This window comes from Callithrix jacchus, chromosome 21 (genome assembly GCF_049354715.1).
Source record: "Callithrix jacchus isolate 240 chromosome 21, calJac240_pri, whole genome shotgun sequence".
Taxonomy (NCBI): domain Eukaryota; kingdom Metazoa; phylum Chordata; class Mammalia; order Primates; family Cebidae; genus Callithrix; species Callithrix jacchus.
Window position 1 is genome coordinate 49878363 of NC_133522.1, and position 16904 is coordinate 49895266.

A 16904-nucleotide genomic window follows, 5' to 3' on the forward strand; every position below is an offset into this window, starting at 1 on the left:
GATGGGGTTTCACCACGTTGGCCTGGGTATTCCTGAACTCCTGGCCTAAAGTGATCTGCCTACCTCAGCCTCCCAAAGTGCTAGGATTGCAGGCATAAGCTGCCACACCCAGCCAGTTGACAAATTACTTTAATTTTAATTAATTAATGTTTTGAGATCGGGTCTTGCTTTGTCACCCAGGCTAGAGTATAGTGGTTCAACCACGGCTCACTGCAGCCTCGACCTCCCTGGGCTCGGCTGATCCTCCCACTTCAGCCTCCTGAGTAGCTGGGATCCCAGGCACACGCCACCACACCCAGCTAATTTTTGCATTTTTATTAATCTTTACTTTTTAAATTAAAAATATTTTTTATTTTTAATTTTAAAGAGACGGGGTTTCACCATGATGGCCAGGCTGGTCAGATGATCCACCCATCTCGGCCTCCCAAAGTGCTAGGATTACAGGCGTGAGCCACCGTGCCCGGCCGGCATAAACTCTTAATTCATGCCTTTTCTACCTGGGCCAAGGTGGACTGCTGACCACCTTCAGCCTGGATGGAGCCTGGCCCTCCTCGGGTCGCCAAGCTTTGCCGGTGCTCCTGGCCTGTGTGGGGCCTGCTGAGGGCCAGGGCAGCAGGAGTGCACTGTGTCTGGGGCTGAGTGGGCTGAGCAGGACTTGTGGTGCCTGGGCCTTTGAGCCTGGTGACACCTGTGTGGGCCGATGCCAGTTCCTTCCATGCAGCACCCCTGTGTTTGCAGCTGGTCTGGGGGTGGCCGCTTCTCTGTTGAAGGTCTGCCCTTTGAAGGCTCCAGTCTTCATGCCTGTGGCTTCCCCCAGGCCCCAGCCCGGCCTGAGAACGCAGGCTTATCCCTCTCCCTTGAGGCTGTGGTTGTCCCAGCAGTGGGCCTATCCTTGCCGGGGTGCTGAATGTACCCTGAAGGGTGTCACCCAGCGAAGAGGGTCGGGGCACTCGGAAGGCCCAGAGGAAGCAGGGTGTGGAGTGGCCTGGAGCTGCAGCCCCTCCCCACTACGGCCAGGCCCGCCAGGAGGAAGCCCTGCCCCTTGCAGGCTTGGGCTAATGAGGCCAAACCAAGTCCTAATCCCGAGAGGCTGGGTCAGGAGGAGTGGTGTGCACAGGCACCTGAGGTCCCCGGCTGCATGTGAGGGCGTCCCTCAAAAGGACTCCTCAGGCGCTGGAGCTTGCTCCCTGCATGGCCAGCTGCAGCCCGGGGCATAAGGGGAACTCAGACGGCAAGGCCCAGAAGGACATGGCCAAGTCCATGTGGGGGGAGCCGGGGGACAGTGGGGAGTTGGGGGGACAGTGGGGAGTGGGGGGGACAGTGGGGAGTGGGAGGGACAGTGGGGAGTGGGAGGGGACAGTGGGGAGTGTGGGGGGACAGTGGGGAGTGGGAGGGGCAGTGGGGAGTGGGAGGGACTGGGGAGTGGGAGGGACAGTGAAGAATGGGCGACAGCGGGTAGTGGGAGGGACAGTGGGGAGTGGGAGGGACAGTGGGAGTGGGGGGGACAGTGGGGAGTGGGGGGGACAGTGGGGAGTGGGAGGGGCAGTGGGGAGTGGGAGGGGACAGTGGGGAGTGTGGGGGGACAGTGGGGAGTGGGAGGGGCAGTGGGGAGTGGGAGGGACTGGGGAGTGGGAGGGACAGTGAAGAATGGGCGACAGCGGGTAGTGGGAGGGACAGTGGGGAGTGGGAGGGACAGTGGGAGTGGGGGGGACAGTGGGGAGTGGGGGGGACAGTGGGGAGTGGGAGGGGCAGTGGGGAGTGGGGGGACAGTGAAGAATGGGGGACAGCAGGGAGTGGGAGGGACAGTGGGGAGTGGGAGGGACAGTGGGGAGTGGGGGGGACAGTGGGGAGTGGGAGGGGCAGTGGGGAGTGGGAGGGGCAGTGGGGAGTGGGGGGACAGTGAAGAATGGGGGACAGCAGGGAGTGGGAGGGACAGTGGGGAGTGGGAGGGACAGTGGGGAGTGGGGGGACAGTGAAGAATGGGGGACAGCAGGGAGTGCGGGGGACAGTGGGGAGAGTGGGGGGAGGACAGTGGAAGAGGGAGGCAGGGGTGACAGTTGGGAGAGGACAGTGGGGAGGGAGACAGGGAAGCAGTCCAGCCTGCCCTGGCAGGGTCTGGGGAAAGAAGTCCCTGCCTTTGCGTGCCCAGGGCCTGGGCCTCCCTGGGGCTGGCTGGTTAAGAGTCTGCACATCCCCAGTGCTGAAGTTTCTCAATGTCAGTCTTGCAAGGTGAGCCCACACTCCGCTGGCGCAATGCAGGGGACCCAGGGGTCCTCCCTGGGAAAAGTGCGCTGTGCCCTGGGGTTCAAGGCAGGCCCCTCTCCCGAGTTCAGGCTGCACCTCTGGTCACTTAAGACAAGAAGATGCAGAGAGGAGGCCTCTGGGTTCTTGGTCCCCCCTTCCCCACCGCACCCCTGCAGCATGGGCAGGGCTTGGTGACCTTCTTCGAGGTGCCTGGGCCTGGACGGCTATTCCAAAGCCACAGCTGCCCTCCCCACGTGGGTCACTCAGTCTTCAGAGCATCCAAGCTGTGGAGCCCAGTAGACAGAACCTGGTTCTTTACAAGAGGGGAGACTGAGGCACAAGCACAGTGCTACCTGGCTCGGGGTCCAGCAGACAGCCATCTCCCTTGTCTCCTGCACTAGGAATGGACCACCCCATCTGCCAGTCTTGATCGGAGCCTGGCTAGTGAGGGTTGACTGCACACCTACTATGTGCAGGGTGGCGTGGGGGGCGAGAGTTCCCTCCTCCTGTTCCACAGACCGGCAAGGTTCCCCTGAGCCCCGGGGCAGCGGGACCTTTGTCTGGAGGTGGGTGCAGGGAGGGTAGGGTCTCCAAGGGGAGACCGTGGGCTGTGGACTTGTGAGTGGGCACTTCTCTGCGGCGGCCCTCCTGTGCCCAGTACGATGCTAACAGCGTTGCGGCTTTCACCTGAGGGAGCCCAGGAGCAGCCCCCAGCTAATGCTTCCAGACCTGGCCCCGTGTCCCCTGGGACAGAACGGCCCGGTGTAGGGCAGAGGCCCCTGAGCAGGAGTGGCACCTGTTCCTGCCCAGACCACAGGCAGCTGAGCTGACCGTGCCCAAGACTCCCTGCACCCACTGAAGCCACAGGACACAGTCACGGTTTGCATCTTACTCTCTCTCTTAAGTTGAGTTTCTGGAGGTGGCTGCCAGGACACGCATCCAGCCTGTCCGCAGCGCAGGAGAGAAAGGGGAAGCTGACGTCTTGGGCAGTGTTACAGGGTGGGTCTTACAGACGCCGCGTGCAGGCTGCGGGGACCAGCAGGGGGGTGAGACACGGGCACCCACCCACAGAGGGCATGGCCTTGGATGCACAGTGCTGACAGCAGCCTCCAAAGTGTCCCTTGAGCCCCGGGCACGACGGGCAGAAGCTGCTGGGGCCCCTGGGGCAGCTGCAGCCTTCCTGCCTGTCCCCTGGTGAAGGAAAACCACCTCCAATGGGAAAAGCTGGAGCCAGACTCTGTCTCCCTGCGGGGGTGTCCCCGACCTGCCTGTGAGGTCAGCAGGCCCAGGGCATCTCCTGGGAGGCCTGAGTAGTGATGCATGACCCTCAGTCCTGGGGCTTAGGACCCCTGGGTGTCCCTGCAGGTCCATCCTGGAGTCACTTCTCAGTCACTGCAAACGGGACCACGCCCCACTTTCCACACCCAGGCAGCTCATCGTCCCTGCCAGTCACTGCCCGCTGACAGCAATTATTCTTTTACAAACACCATACATCTTCTGATGCTTCCATGCCAAAAGTGCGGGTGGAGCCCTGGTCACCTTCACTTAAAGGTCCGGGTGGGGGCTTTTTTTTGTAGAAAAACAATTGCTTGTGACAAGTACTGAAACCTCACTGTGATGATGAGTCCTCACTCCTTGTTTTGTTCTGAGTCAGAAGTGCAGGCCTCACACAGCTGTCAGTTCCAAGTGACCGGGGCTGTAACAGGCCCCGACTGACCCCGGGAATATCAGGTGACTCTGGGAAGGGAGGAGGAGGGGCATCGGCCCACAGCCCCAGGGCCGACACTGCATCCTGAGGGTCAGGCCAGGTGTCCATCCCATCTCCCTGGGGCAAGTGCACCCCGGGTCACCTGGCAGCGTCCTTTCCAGCCCTCCTGGAGACAGTCAGTGGCTGATTCATTCCGGGGACCAGTGTGGAAGGCGCTGGGACGGGTCAGGGCCCAGGGTCGCACCCCTCAGCACTGGCCCACGCCGTCTCTGGCCCCCCTCGGGACTGTTGGTGTCTGAGGAGCCTGGTGCTGGGGTCAGAGGTCTTCATCAGGATCCTGAGACCCTCAGGGTTGAGCAAAATGGGGCTGCTGAGGGTGGTGAAGGTAGGGGGAGCCACCCCAAGCTTTGGGGATCACTGCTGCAGTGGGAAGGAGGATCATGGCTGCCAAGTGACACCCTCTCCATGCACCTAACCGCTGCTCAGGACTCTGGGGACCACGTTGCCAGGCCTGCACCTGCTGGACATGGGCACCTCCAACCCTGCTGGGCTGTGCCCGGGGCTGTTCCTTTCTCACTGCAGGCCCCAGGCAGAGCCCCGGCAGCCTCTGCTGCTGGCCTAGCACGGCCCTGGCACAGCCCTTCTTCTGGCAAACTCCACCTGTGCCTCTTCTGAAGGCGGCTCAGCTTTTCACCAGGCCAGGGAGTGTGGCAGAAGCCAGCGATGCCCTCCAGGGCTCCTCAGTGTGGACGGCTGCCCATGCTGGTAGACATGCACTGGCGTGGGTCCTGTGGCCTCCGGGTGGGAGGCAGGTCAGGAACGTCCAGGGCAGAAGAGGTCCTTTGCCTGGGTCTCCCGCTAACACCCTCAAGAGACCCCAGCAGCACCGAGGCTGTCCTGGAAGAGGGGATGTCCGGTCCTCCTTTTCAACCAAACACCTTTCCTTCAGTCTCAGGGTCCCGCATCTCATGGGAAGGCACGTGTCCCCAATGGGTCTGGGTGCTGGGAAGAGCCTGGTGCCGAATCCTGCCTGCTCCGAGTGGAGAGGAGCCCATCACCAGGCCCTTCCTGTGGGTGACTGCCAGTGACGGTGGCGAGCCCACTCACCTGGGGACATTTGCCTTTGGTGCGGATGACACTTCTGGGCGGTGAGCTCGGGCAAACATGGCCTTAGAAGGGAAGAAGAGAGAGGACGTGAAACACCCCTTTCCCTCTGCAGACAGAAGCTGGTTTTCTCAGGACTCAACTTGGTGGAAAGAAAAGCTTTAGAGCTTTGGAGCCAGCACAGGGCGCCCGTCTGGCTCTGGTGGGAACAGGCTGGCTAGGTTTTTAGCAAGCTGTGTTCCAGCGTGATCTGGAACGGGCTGACCTGACCTTGGAAGTGTGTATTCTGCAGTCGACCATCAGCTTGCCTGGTCCACAGGTGACCCGTGGTGGCTGCGCACTCCATGAGCCCACCATCCCAGGGAAGCCGCTTCTCATGGGTGAAAAACAGGGCTCAGAGGGTGTCCCGAACCATGGTTGGGAGCCCAGCTGTCCTGCCTACGAAGCCCAGTGCCCCTTGCAGCCAGAGGCACCCGCCAGGTGCGTGATGGTGTGTGGACATTTTCCCCAAATTGGGACAGGAATCCGAATCTGTGTTGCTCCCGGGACTGTGGGGGGCACACCTCGCCCAGGGACAGGGAGCCACCTGAGCTGCAGGAGCGACTGGCGCAGAGAGAAGTTGGCAGTGCCTGGATCCCCTCTGGACACCCCCGTGGGGGCTGGGCACCAGGGAGGACAGGGCTCCAGCACGTGTCTCTGCTCCCGTGCATGCTGGGAAAAATCCCACTGCAGTGTGGGAAAGCACACACCAGGATGCTAGCCCACGCCAAGGGAAATGCCGCGTGCGCCACCGGGGCTTCTCCACGTTTCCGGAGCGACTGTGGTTCAAGGCAAAGGACTTCTGCCTTTTGAAAAGTTTTTGAAAATCTGAAAGATAGTTATCAGCCAAACCTCCCTTGGGCCCCCCAGAACCTGCTGCTTCCCACGGCAAACTCACCAGTGAGCTCTGGCTCCGGCCTCGCGGCCCAGACACCTGGGGGACAAACCGAAAGGGTCAGGGCAGCAGCGGTGGGGGTGTCCCTAAAGCCCCTGGTGCTCCTGAGCTCTCAGCAGCCCCTGAACGCCCAGCTCGGAAGACTCCCAGAGGCCGCAGCTCCAGGCAGGGAAAGCACTGACAGCCGATGGGCTCCCAGCCACAAGGCTTCTGAGGAAGATTCTCTGTAAGGGAAAGTGGCTGGGAAGCACTTCGGATGCTGTGACCTGGCTCTGGGGCCCTTCCACAGCCTAGCCAGCCCCATGGAAGATGTTTCCGGGATGATGGGGATTGGCCACAAAAGGGAGAGCCGGGGCAGCGCACAGGAGCTGCCTCTACTCCATGGCCATCATGCCTGCATTCCAGTGACCGCCACCCTTGAGGGGGTCTGGACAAGCCCCCTACCCGGCCATCACCATGGCCAGCGTCCAGGGCTTCCCGCTCCACGGCGTTCTGCTGCTGTGTCTTACGTGCCTGAAACACAGACCTCTGGGCTCTGTCTCGGAGCTGGCCGGAGTCACGGACCCACAGCATGGGGGTGCTCCAGGTGGCCTCAGAGGCTCCCCTGGAAATGGACACCACCCTGGCCTTGACACGCAGGAGCCACCCTTCCCACCCGACCTGCGGGGCTGGCTTCGCAGCGCCTTTCTGGCTTGGCTGTGTAGGGAATGTCAGGGATGCAGGGTTTGAAATCCACTGGGGACCGGGCTCGGTGGCTCAAGCCTGTAGTCCCAGCACTTTGGGAGGCCGAGGCGGGTGGATCATGAGGTCATGAGATCGAGACCATCCTGGTCAACATGGTGAAACCCCGTCTCTTCTAAAAATACAGAAAATTAGCTGGGCACTGTGGCGTGTGCCTGTAATCCCAGCTACTCGGGAGGCTGAGGCAGGAGAATTGCCTGAACCCAGGAGGCGGAGGTTGCGGTGAGCCGAGATCGCGCCATTGCACTCCAGCCTGGGTAACAAGAGCGAAACTCCGTCTCAAAAAAAAAAAAAGAAATCCACTGGGAGTTTGGGTTACTCAGGCTCATGCATGTCAATGCTGCCACAGCGAAGTTTCAAGCGAAATCACTATCAGTGAGGGACGTGAAATCAGGCAACCGTTCGCACCAACAGGACAAACGTTAACGTCCACAACATGGGTCCGTCTCTACCTGCATAGCCGCGGCAGGGCCTTCTGCACCTGTACACCCACATTGCCAGGGCCACGAGCAGGCACGGGACAGCCAGGGCGCTCCACACCGCCACGTTCTTCGCCTCAGGGGTACTGTCTGTGTCCTTTGTGATGTTGTCTCTGCCTCCGATGTGATTTTCTACAAGAAAGAGGAAAATAATCCGACTTAAAGAATCTTGGGGCCGGGCACGGTGGCTCACGCCTGTAATCCCAGCACTTTGGGAGGCCGAGGTGGGTGGATCACGAGGTCAGGAGTTCGAGACCAGCCTGGTCAACAAGGTAAAACCCAGTCTCTACTAAAAATTCAAAAATTAGCCAGGCGTGGCGTGTATGTCTGTAGTCCCAGCTACTCAGGAGGCTGAGGCGGGAGAATCACTTAAACCTGGGAGGCAGAGGTTGTAGTGAGCTGAGATTGTGCCACTGCACTCCAGCCTGGGCAACAGAGCAAGACTCCTGTCTCAAAAAAAAAAAAATCTTGGAAAGAAAGTGTCTTTGTTTTTCATCCTCGAGTACAAAGTACTGCCGGGAAGTATTTTCCTGACATGATTTTGAGGTTTTAAGGTAACAGGCTGAGGAGAGGAGGGTTTTCTCTTGCAGAGGGGCTTCATTTCCTGCAGGGGTCCTGTTCCTCCCCGTCCTGCCTAGGAGAGGTAATAACCCCGACCACAGCCAGAGGACCACAAGGCCGGGTGTGGCAGGAAGCACAGGTTCTTCCAGGATTTTTTTTTTTTTTTTGAGACGGAGTTTTGCTCGTTGCCCAGGCTGGAGTGCAATGGCACAATCTCGGCTCAACATAACCTCCACCTCCCGGGTTCAAGCGATTCTCCTGCCTCCACCTCCTGAGTAGCTGGGATTACAGACACCCACCACCATGCCTGGCTAATTTTGTATTTTTAGTAGAGATGGGGTTTCTCCAAGTTGGTCAGGCTGGTCTCAAACTCGCAACCTCAGGTGATCTGCCTGCCTCGGCCTCCCAAAGTGCTGGGATTACAGGCATGAGCCACCTCACCTGGCTGGATTTTTAAAAATCAAGGTGAAAGTCACCGAACATAACATGAACCATTTTATGTTATTTATTTAGTTTTTGAGACAGGATCTTGCTCTGCCGCCCAGGCTGGAGTGCAGTGGCACGAACCTGACTCACTGCAACCTCGACCTTCCGGCTCAATTAATCCTTTCACCTCGGCCTCCCATGTAGCTGGGACTACAGGCTGGCACCACCAGGCCTGATTTTTTTTTTTTTTTTTGTAGAGATGAGATCTCACTATGTTGCCGTGGTTGGTCTCAGGGCTCAAGGGAGCCTCTTGCCTCAGCCTCCTAAGTGGCTGCGACTACAGGTGTGCACCAGGTGCCTCGCCAAAAAGAACCACTTTATGCCTTTTTTTTTTTTTTTGAGATGGAGTCTCGCTCTCTCGCCCAGGCTGGAGTGCAGTGGTGGGATCTCGGCTCACTGCAGCCTCTGCTTACCAGATTCCCGTGATTCTCCTGCCTCAGCCTCCCGGGTAGCTGGGACTACAGGCACGCACCACCATGCCCGGCTAATTTTTGTATTTATAGTACAGACAGGTTTTCACCATGTTGTGCGGGCTGGTCTCAAACTCTTGACCTCAGGTGATCCACCTGCCTCAGACTCCCAAAGTGCTAGGATTACAGGCATGAGCCACCGTGCCCAGCCCAAAATGAACCACTTTAAAGTGTACAATTCAGGGTGCCAGTGCGATCATAACCACCACGTAATTCCAGACCCCACTTTATTACCCCCAAGGCAACCTTGTGCCCACGTGCAGCCTCTTCCCTGCCCTCCGCTGTCCTGGGGCAGTGCATCAGGGAGCATGGCTGTGTCCAGTTCAGAGGGACCTCGAGCCTCTGTGCCAGAAGCGGGAAGGGCCAGATCCAAATGAGGGGGTCCCAGAGCAGCCAGGACCCCTAATTTTTCTCTTAAATTTTGTTCTCATTTAGTGCTTTATAGCACTCCCTTCAAATTTCACGTTTAAAATGCTAGTCTGGGTGCGGTGGCTCATGTCTGTAATCCCAGCTGAGGAGGCTTGGCAGGAGCATCACTTGTGTCCAGGAGTTTGAGACCAGCCTGGGCAACACAGTGAGACCCCATCTCTACAGAGAATCAAAACTTAGCCAGGTGAGGTGGCACATGCCTGTGGTCCCAGACACTCAGGAGGCTGAGGTAGGAGAATTGCTGTCCTCCCACCCCTGGAAGCCTCTAGTTTGCTTTCTGTCTCTGCGGCTGGCCCTATTCTGGAGACTCTGTATAAACGGTGCCCCACAGGCTTGTCCTCAGGTGTCTGGCTCTGTCACTGGCATAACGGCCTTGAGGTTCTCCACGCCGCAGCCTGCGTCAGGACAGAGGCTGGTTCTCCCGCACACAGAGATCATGTTTGGTGCATCCGTCCATCCACGAGGAACACTCGGGCGTGTCCACCTTCGGCTGCCATGAACCTTCCTGGAGAGGCATTTGTTTGAACTCCTGTTTTGAACCCTCTTGGCCATATCCCCAGGAGAGAACGCTGACTCCTCCAGTACTTCCAGGCTTAGCTTTTCTTTTCCTTTTTTTTTGAGGAGTTTCACTCTGGAGTACAGTGGTACGATCTCGGCTCACTGCAACCTCCGCCTCCCGGGTTCAAGCGATTCTCCTGCCTCCGCCTCCCGAGTAGCTGGGATGACAGGTGTGCCCCACCACACCTGGCTAATTTTGTATTTTTAGTAGAGATGGGGTTTCTCCATGTTGGCCAGGCTGGTCTTGAACTCCTCACCTCAAGTCATCCGCCTGCCTCAGCCTCTCAAAGTGCTGGGATTACAGGTGTGACCTCCGCGGCCAGCCCACGCTTAGCTCTTCGAGGAACTGCTGTGTCATGCCCTTGGCAGCCGCACCCTTCTGCCTTTCCACTGTGAGGCAGAGACAAATGCCTCCGGGCTCTGTGTCAATGCCTTTGCCCCTCAGAGAGCCCCTCGCAGGCAAACAAGCAGCAGCATCCCCCCAGGAGCTGGTTCCGAATGTCCGGTGTGTCCCCATGCACACCTGGAGAGATCACCTGGGCAATACTCAACCCTGAACCTCTGAAGCTTTTACACTGTCCTGAGGCCCAGTGCCTGCCCAGAGCTCCAGGTCCAATGGGTCTGGGCACGGGGCTTTCACAGGCTGCCCAGATGACTCCACTGTGTGACCGGGCTTGAGACGATGGCCCTGGGAGAATCTTCTGCTACCCCTCAGGCTGCTCTGGGGGGCGTATACGACCTGGAAGGCACTTATCAGAGGCTGCTTTGGGGGCAGCCCCATCCTGCTGCATGCAGCTCACACTCTGAACGTGAGTCACAGGGCTGAAGCCCCAGTTTCAAGAAGGAGAACGTCGGGCTCTGCAGAGGGTCCTGGCGGTCAGGGTGGACTTCCAGGGTGTGCACCTGGGCAGGCTTCCGGGGTTGAGCGCAGAAAGACCGGCAGCTGGTGTGATGCCTGCGGTCACTGTCTGGAATTCTCAAAGCTTCTGAAACAAGGAGCCCTGCACTCTTTTTTTCTGAGATGGAGTCTTGCTCTGTCATCCAGGCTGGAGTGCAATGGCGCGACCTCAGCTCACTGCAACCTCCGCCTCCCGGGTTCAAGCACTTCTCTCCCTCAGCCTCCTAAGTTGCTGGGGTGACAGGCACCCACTACCATGTCCAGCTAATTTTTGTATTTTTAGTAGAGATGGGGTTTCATCACGTTGACCAGGCTGGTCTTGAACTTCTGACCTCGTGATCCACCCGCTTTGGTCACCACACCTGGCCAAGCCCTGCATTCCTGCTTTGCACTGGGCCGCATGGTGCGTTTTGCTGGCAGCCCCTTTCCTGCAGCCAGCAGGGCCCCAGGTCCCCTCCTCGATCATCTCCTGCCTCCTCCTTCTGCCTCTTATCCTGACACAGGAGACGGAGACACAAATGGGGCGGGCCTGTGACCTCCCCGAAGATGTCCCCGCCTGCACGCCTTCCGCAGGGAGGAGCTGAGCCAGCAGCCGTGCCAGTGGGATTTCCGGGTCTGGGAGCTTCAGTCTTCTCAAGAGGCAGGGAGCTGGGGCGGGGGCTGCACAGGGGTGGGCTTCCGTCCCGGGCTGCTGCCGAGTCCCGTGGCTTCTGAAGTGTTACCATCCTCAGAGTTCAGCCCTCAGCTGTAAAGCAGGTTCAGTGAAAACTCAGGCAAAGGAAACTGAGCCACGTGCGCGGGCCCGGCGCCATTCCTGTTCCCGGACACCGCGGTGGTCCTCGCTGCGTGACGTGTGCCTCTCTCCTCCTCTCCCGTTCACCACCTTTCGGTGTCCTGCTGTGTCCGTCGAAGGGACTGTCCTTCTCCTGCCTCAGAGGGTCTCCCAAGCCAGCCCTGGCCCCACTGTCTTGGGCGCGGGCGCACGCAGACCCTGGGAGCTTACCTGTCTGGCTGCCCACAGTCAGGTTCTGCTGCAGAAGCGCGTTCTCGATGCAGCAGCCGATGTTCACGCTGGGCGTCGCCGCGATCCTCAGCACGCTGACCACGTTGTACAAGCCCTGCGCGTTCAGCACGATGGTGTCATTCTGCAGAGCCTGGTCCAGCAGGCTGTTGTCCGTCTTGTTGATCCAGTACACCCTGGGCCTCGGGTAGCCGTTCACAGACATACACGTGAAAGTGAGCTCATCCTGGGAGGGGCTGTGGGGCGCGCTGACGACCGGCATGCTGAAGTTTGCTGCGGGGGAGGGAAACAGGTGGTGAGAGATGCCAGGCCCTGCCAGTCAAGAAACAGGGCACACAGTGCCAAGGCCGGGTCATTGGGGAGGCAGCCCACTGTGGCCCGACATGGCCAGGACCGAGGCTGTGGTCTGGGGAGCCAGCTCGTCCCTGTCCTGCCTGGGAGTCATGCCCCAAGGCAGTCCCAGTGGCCAGGGACCGCTGAGCCTGGTGGGCATGACTGGCACCCACAGACCCCCATTCCATGGCGGGCGGCTGTTCCCGGACCCCCTTATCTGGATCTGGTTCATCTCGCTGCTGACACAGGGGCTCGCAGTCCATCTGAAATGGACACGGCTGTTCTCCCTGATGAAACGCCCAGAGCTCCTTGGTTGCCTCTAATTTTTCTCCTAAATTTTGTTCTCATTTAGTGCACTCCTTTCACGTTTCACTTTTAAAACTCTCGTTTGGGCACAGTGGCTCATGCCTATAATCCCAGCACTTTGGGAGGGTGAGGAAGGAGGATCACTTGTGTCCAGGAGTTTGAGACCAGCCTGGGCAACATAGTGAGACCCCATTTCTACAAATAATCGAAAACTAGCCGGGCGAGGTGGCAGGTGCCTATAGTCCCAGATACTCCGGAGGCTGAGGCAGGAGAACTGCTTGAGCTCAGGAGGTCGAGGCTGCAGCGTGATCCCTGCTGTTGCGCTCCAGCCTGGCCAACAGTGAGACCCCGTCGCAAAAAATGAGCTAACTCAAAAAGGCAAAGACAGCAAGGCTAGGAGCTCTTCTGGGAAACCGAGCAGCCACAGGTCATGCATTAGGGATTTTTCAGCTTTTAGTCTCCCTTGAAGTTAGACAGAGGCCTGATAACACAGCTGAGAATTTTCTTCACTGGAAGAAACAGTGAATGAGCCGGGGAGGGGGTTTCTGTTTCATGACAGGAGGCCGGGCTGACCCAGCTCTCTCTGCCTCGACGGTCCTACCTGCCACATGCAGTGTGACCACAACTTCCAAGACTGTCTGGAATCCCAGGGATTTACTCAGCACCACGCAGCGAAACTTCTGCTCGTCGTCAGGGGTGACATTGAACAAGCGCAGGGAGAAGTCGCCGTGCAGCATCCCGGATGGCGACATCGCCGCCCGGTTCCTGTAGCGGCTGGCCACGGAGGAGGAGCTGTTCTGCGGGACGTGGTAAGCCACCACCGTGTCACTGATTTGCCAGTACACGTAAATGTCATTTAGATCAAAACGGCTTCCTTCGGGGGAAGCGCAGCTGAGCTCCACGTCGCTGCCTACCATCGCTCTGACTTCTTTCTCCTGAGTTTCTGCAATGACCAAAAGGTGCAAAATCTGTTTTCTGAGGCCGATGCCCAGGCCATGAAGCTGCTGTCTGGGGCACGCTTTGGGTTTCGAGCCTCCAATGCCAGCTGTGGCTCAGAATTCATTAACAAGGCACATGCAGGAATGCAGTGAAACTTGAAAGGCATGGGTATTTCACGGTGAGGTCCAACGTCAACACACCCCCATTAAGTGAGGGGCTGGGCTGCCCGGCAGGAGCAGCTGGATGGGCTCAGCACTGTTACTCAGCACTGTTTTCACTACTTTTGGGGAGTCTATAATTAATGCAGATTAAAACATTCTTTAAAAATCAGGCATTTAAGGGAAAACAATTTCTCAAGCATTACCTTATAATGCTGCTCCCTTCCATCAGGAAAGGTGTCATAAATGTAACAGGCACAGGGTGGCTTTACCGTTTACACAACCACGTAAACGCCTGTGGGAAAATCTGTGTGTGTCACCTGCCTCCAAAGCACTCTAGGCTGGAAGGCTTGGCAAGGCTTTGGGTCTGTGCTGCGGTGTCTTGCCCCTATTCCTGGCTCTTCTAGAGGCTGGTGGCTGTTAGGGCTCAGCAGGGCTGCTGCCCGGGACAGGGAGACCAGGGGACCCAGGAAGCCCTGGCTAGAGGAACTGCATTCTGCCCGCAAGAAACACGAAATCAAACAAGAACTCCAGAGTTTGCAGAAGGGTTTCCCTTTAAGGAAATGTTTCCATCCTGTGCAGCAACCTAGGTTAGGTACCAACTTTCTCCAAAGGGCCACTTGAGAAGCAAAAAGGAGGCTGGTGAGGCTGCTCCTGGCACCCTGCAGCTGGCAGTCCACATAGCCAGATAGCCCATCTCAGAGCTGGGTGCTCACACTGGTGGCAAAGCACCCCCTGAACTTACCGGCTCGAAGGCTGCTGAGGAGCAGGAAGAGTAGTCCAGGACTGGAAAAAACAACCAGAAACGCAGGTGAGGTGGGGCCGCAGGTGAGTTACCTGAATCTTCCAAACAGGAGCAGGCTGGTAGTTCCGTCCATCACAGAAATGTGAAGACAGGAGCCTGCCTGCCTCTCCTCTCCATGGGAATTTGGGGTCTGCAGCCAGGACCACCACCCCCTTGCCCAGCACCGCAAGTCCTAGGGGCTGGTAGCCTCTTGCCACTCTCTAGCTCTGGTGGTGACCAGAAACACAATGATGCCATGTGAGGATGAAGGAGAGCGAAGGACACCCCGAGGCTGGTCTAGACTTCCTGGGGACAAATTCCAAGAAATTGTAGGAAATCAGAGATAAAAAAGCTTTCAGGTCACATATAACAGGAGCTTCACTTAAAATGCTGGGGAGACAGAGAACATCAGGCAGGCCCATGACAGGGTGGGTCGGGTGAGTGATGGGACAGCCCTGTGGGTAATGCAGATCATTCTGAAACAAAACCTGGGCTTCTCCTGTTTCAGATCCTGCTTAGCTGGTGCCCTGCCTCAGGCAGCAAACCCCCCCGTGACTCCGGTGCTCCTGCCATCTTGGGTCGGGGAGCCTTGGCACCCTGTATGCCTCAGGCTCTCCACCTCCTCCTGCCAGCCCCAGGATGCCTTCCCCAGGTAGAGGCCCTTCGTGGCCTGCCCCAGTCCCCCAAACCATCAGTTTATGGGGCCAGCTTCCCACAAAGTGGGGGCCCCCAGAGCAGGGACACCTCCTTCTCTGATGTTGCTGCACCTCCAAGGTCTGGGAGCCATTCGTCCCTCTTCTGTCTGGCCTCTGCCTTGGAAACCTTGGGGGCTTCCTAAGTGAAAGGCTGGTCTGGTGGGAACCTCCCAGTGGCCTGTCCCTGAGCCCTGGAGCCACAGGAACCCTGGCCCCACCCACGATGGCCATCACCTGAGTCTGCCTGTGCCAAGTGAACACACATGCACCAAAGTGAGCCCCAGACCACCAGGGACTCTTGAAGCCTGCAGGCGGCCCTTCCTCTCTCTCCCATTCCCCCGTTGCGGTTGCCGTTCTGGCTGCAAGATGGTTGTGATGGCCTCCAGCAGGTCCCCTGCCTCCACCCAGGCCTCCGTGCCTCCAGCCTCAGCCCCTTCAGACATCTCCCAGGGCCACCTTCTAAACCACAGCTGTGAGAACTGCTCTCTGCCCCCATTTCTCTCCCACAGTGCCCAGGTTCCTCATCAGTTCACAAGGCCCATCCCATCTATGGAGGCCTCCTCAGGACATTGGGGGCTTTCTGGGCCAGGGGGAGCTGCTCCGAGCTCTTTCCGGCTTATCCCCTCCCTGGGTGCCGCCCACCCAGCGGCCTCTGTGTCTTCTCCCTGGGCCCTCAGCACCCCTGCATCTAACCTCCCTCGCCCGCAACCCTGAGTTTGTCTCAAGACCCATCACAGACAGGGTCACCTGCTTGAAGGTGCAAGTGATAGAGAGCTAAGACATGGGAGGGCTGTGACAGTCACAGACTTTTAAATTCGCTCTCTCTAGGGCAGGAGCATGACGGCATACATTTCTAATGAGGAGGGGTACTGAGCAGTGTGACCCAGGTGTAGACCAGTTCTGGGCTATGCGGGAGGCAGCTCCAGGGCCAGGGGCCTCACCAGTTCACCCAGGGGAGCACGGGCTGCGAACCCTAGGACCTGGGTTGCGAAGTGTATATTTTCACAAAAAGCCAGGAGGAAGCTGTCACTCCCGGTTTAGGCAGCCCCACCTTCCCAGTGCGGACCAGCTGCCTGGCTGCGGGGAATCCCACGTGTGTGGGGGAGGGCGTGTCGCCAGTCCGTGAGCACCCGGCTGGCCTTGGAGAAAGCCCGGCCAGTCACCTCCCTCCTTCACTCATCTTCTAGGAAATCAGTGGTGCCAGGGAGTGGAAGGGGCAGCGCCGGTACCCGGGCCTGCGGGGTGCGCCCCTTTCCCTCCCTCCTTCCAGCGACCGCGGTCCCCTTTCCCTGGCAGGCACCCCGCCCCCAGGCGGCCCCCGCACGGCTGCGCGTCCTCCCGTGGGTCCCGGTGCCGGCCTCCACAGCCCGCTGCCGTCCACGCCCCGCCGGCCGCCCGCTCTCCGGGTGCGCACTGCCCGCCGGACTCCTCCAAGCGAGATTCGCAGGCCCCGCGTCCGAGCCGAGCTGGGGACGCACCGGCCGAGCCACCCCGCCCCTGACCCGGCACCGCCGCTCCTTCCCCGGCTCACCTGCTCAGCCGCATGGCGCTGGCGGAGACCTCGGGCCACGGAGAACTTGGGCTGCGGGAGGCCTCGGGGAGCCGCAACCTCGGGGCACTGGAGACCGGTCTAACTGCGCTCCCGCTGCGCCCGAGCTCTGAGCGCCCAGCGCGCGGCGGGCGGGAGGCAGTAGTGTCCCCGCCCCGTCCCTGTCCCCGGTCTGCCCCGCCCCCGGCCCGTCCCTGCCCCCGACCTGGCTGCTCTCACTACCGAGGCCGCGCCGAGGCGTGGGGCGCGGCGGCTCCAGAAAGTTCAGCTCTGCCCAGGCGAGTGTGCCCGTCGGCCGGAGGTGGGACACAGGCAGGTCGGGCCGTCCGCCTGCACGCGGACCTGGAGGCCTTGGTGCCCCGGGAAGCGCAGGGGTGGGAGATGCCCGGGAGGAAGGTGGCTAGGGGTGCTGCGGGGGCTGGCGCGGCGGGGGAGGGGACCGTGGGAGGCCAGGCGCAGAATGCCCGGGTCCTGGGGCCCTCCCTGAGGAGGGGTCCGGGGACCCAG

The 16904-nt window shown here is 59.4% G+C and overlaps 1 protein-coding gene across 4 annotated transcripts; it reads right to left on the bottom strand.

Annotated features, from left to right (window-relative positions):
* Window positions 1-3124: 3124 nt before the first annotated feature.
* On the bottom strand, window positions 3125-16508 carry ICOSLG (inducible T cell costimulator ligand). Of its 4 annotated transcripts, none has more exons than XR_004737611.3 (7): window positions 16380-16508; window positions 14115-14155; window positions 12874-13215; window positions 11616-11906; window positions 7184-7342; window positions 5994-6214; window positions 3125-5121 (listed from the first exon to the last, which is right to left on the bottom strand). XR_004737611.3 is itself a non-coding variant. In XM_017967087.5 (7 exons), the coding sequence occupies exons 1-7, from the start codon at window positions 16391-16393 to the stop codon at window positions 4919-4921; spliced, it is 1086 nt and encodes a 361-aa protein (XP_017822576.2). In that variant the 5' UTR covers window positions 16394-16508; the 3' UTR covers window positions 3125-4918. The 4 variants fall into 4 exon arrangements, 3 of the variants coding, with proteins under 3 accessions (XP_017822576.2, XP_035138843.1, XP_035138842.1); XM_017967087.5 differs by having other exon boundaries at window positions 5994-6029; XM_035282952.3 differs by lacking the exon at window positions 14115-14155 and having other exon boundaries at window positions 5994-6029.
* Window positions 16509-16904: the final 396 nt, after the last annotated feature.

Bases quoted from the DNA above. Each gene is read 5' to 3' on its own strand.
- ICOSLG (XM_017967087.5), bottom strand. The intron at 11,907-12,873 runs GTAGGACCGTCG...CCTCCCCCGCAG, and splicing joins GGTCACACTGCATGTGGCAG to CAAACTTCAGCATGCCGGTC. The intron at 7,343-11,615 runs GTAAGCTCCCAG...TCTTTCTTGTAG, and splicing joins GACTGTGGGCAGCCAGACAG to AAAATCACATCGGAGGCAGA.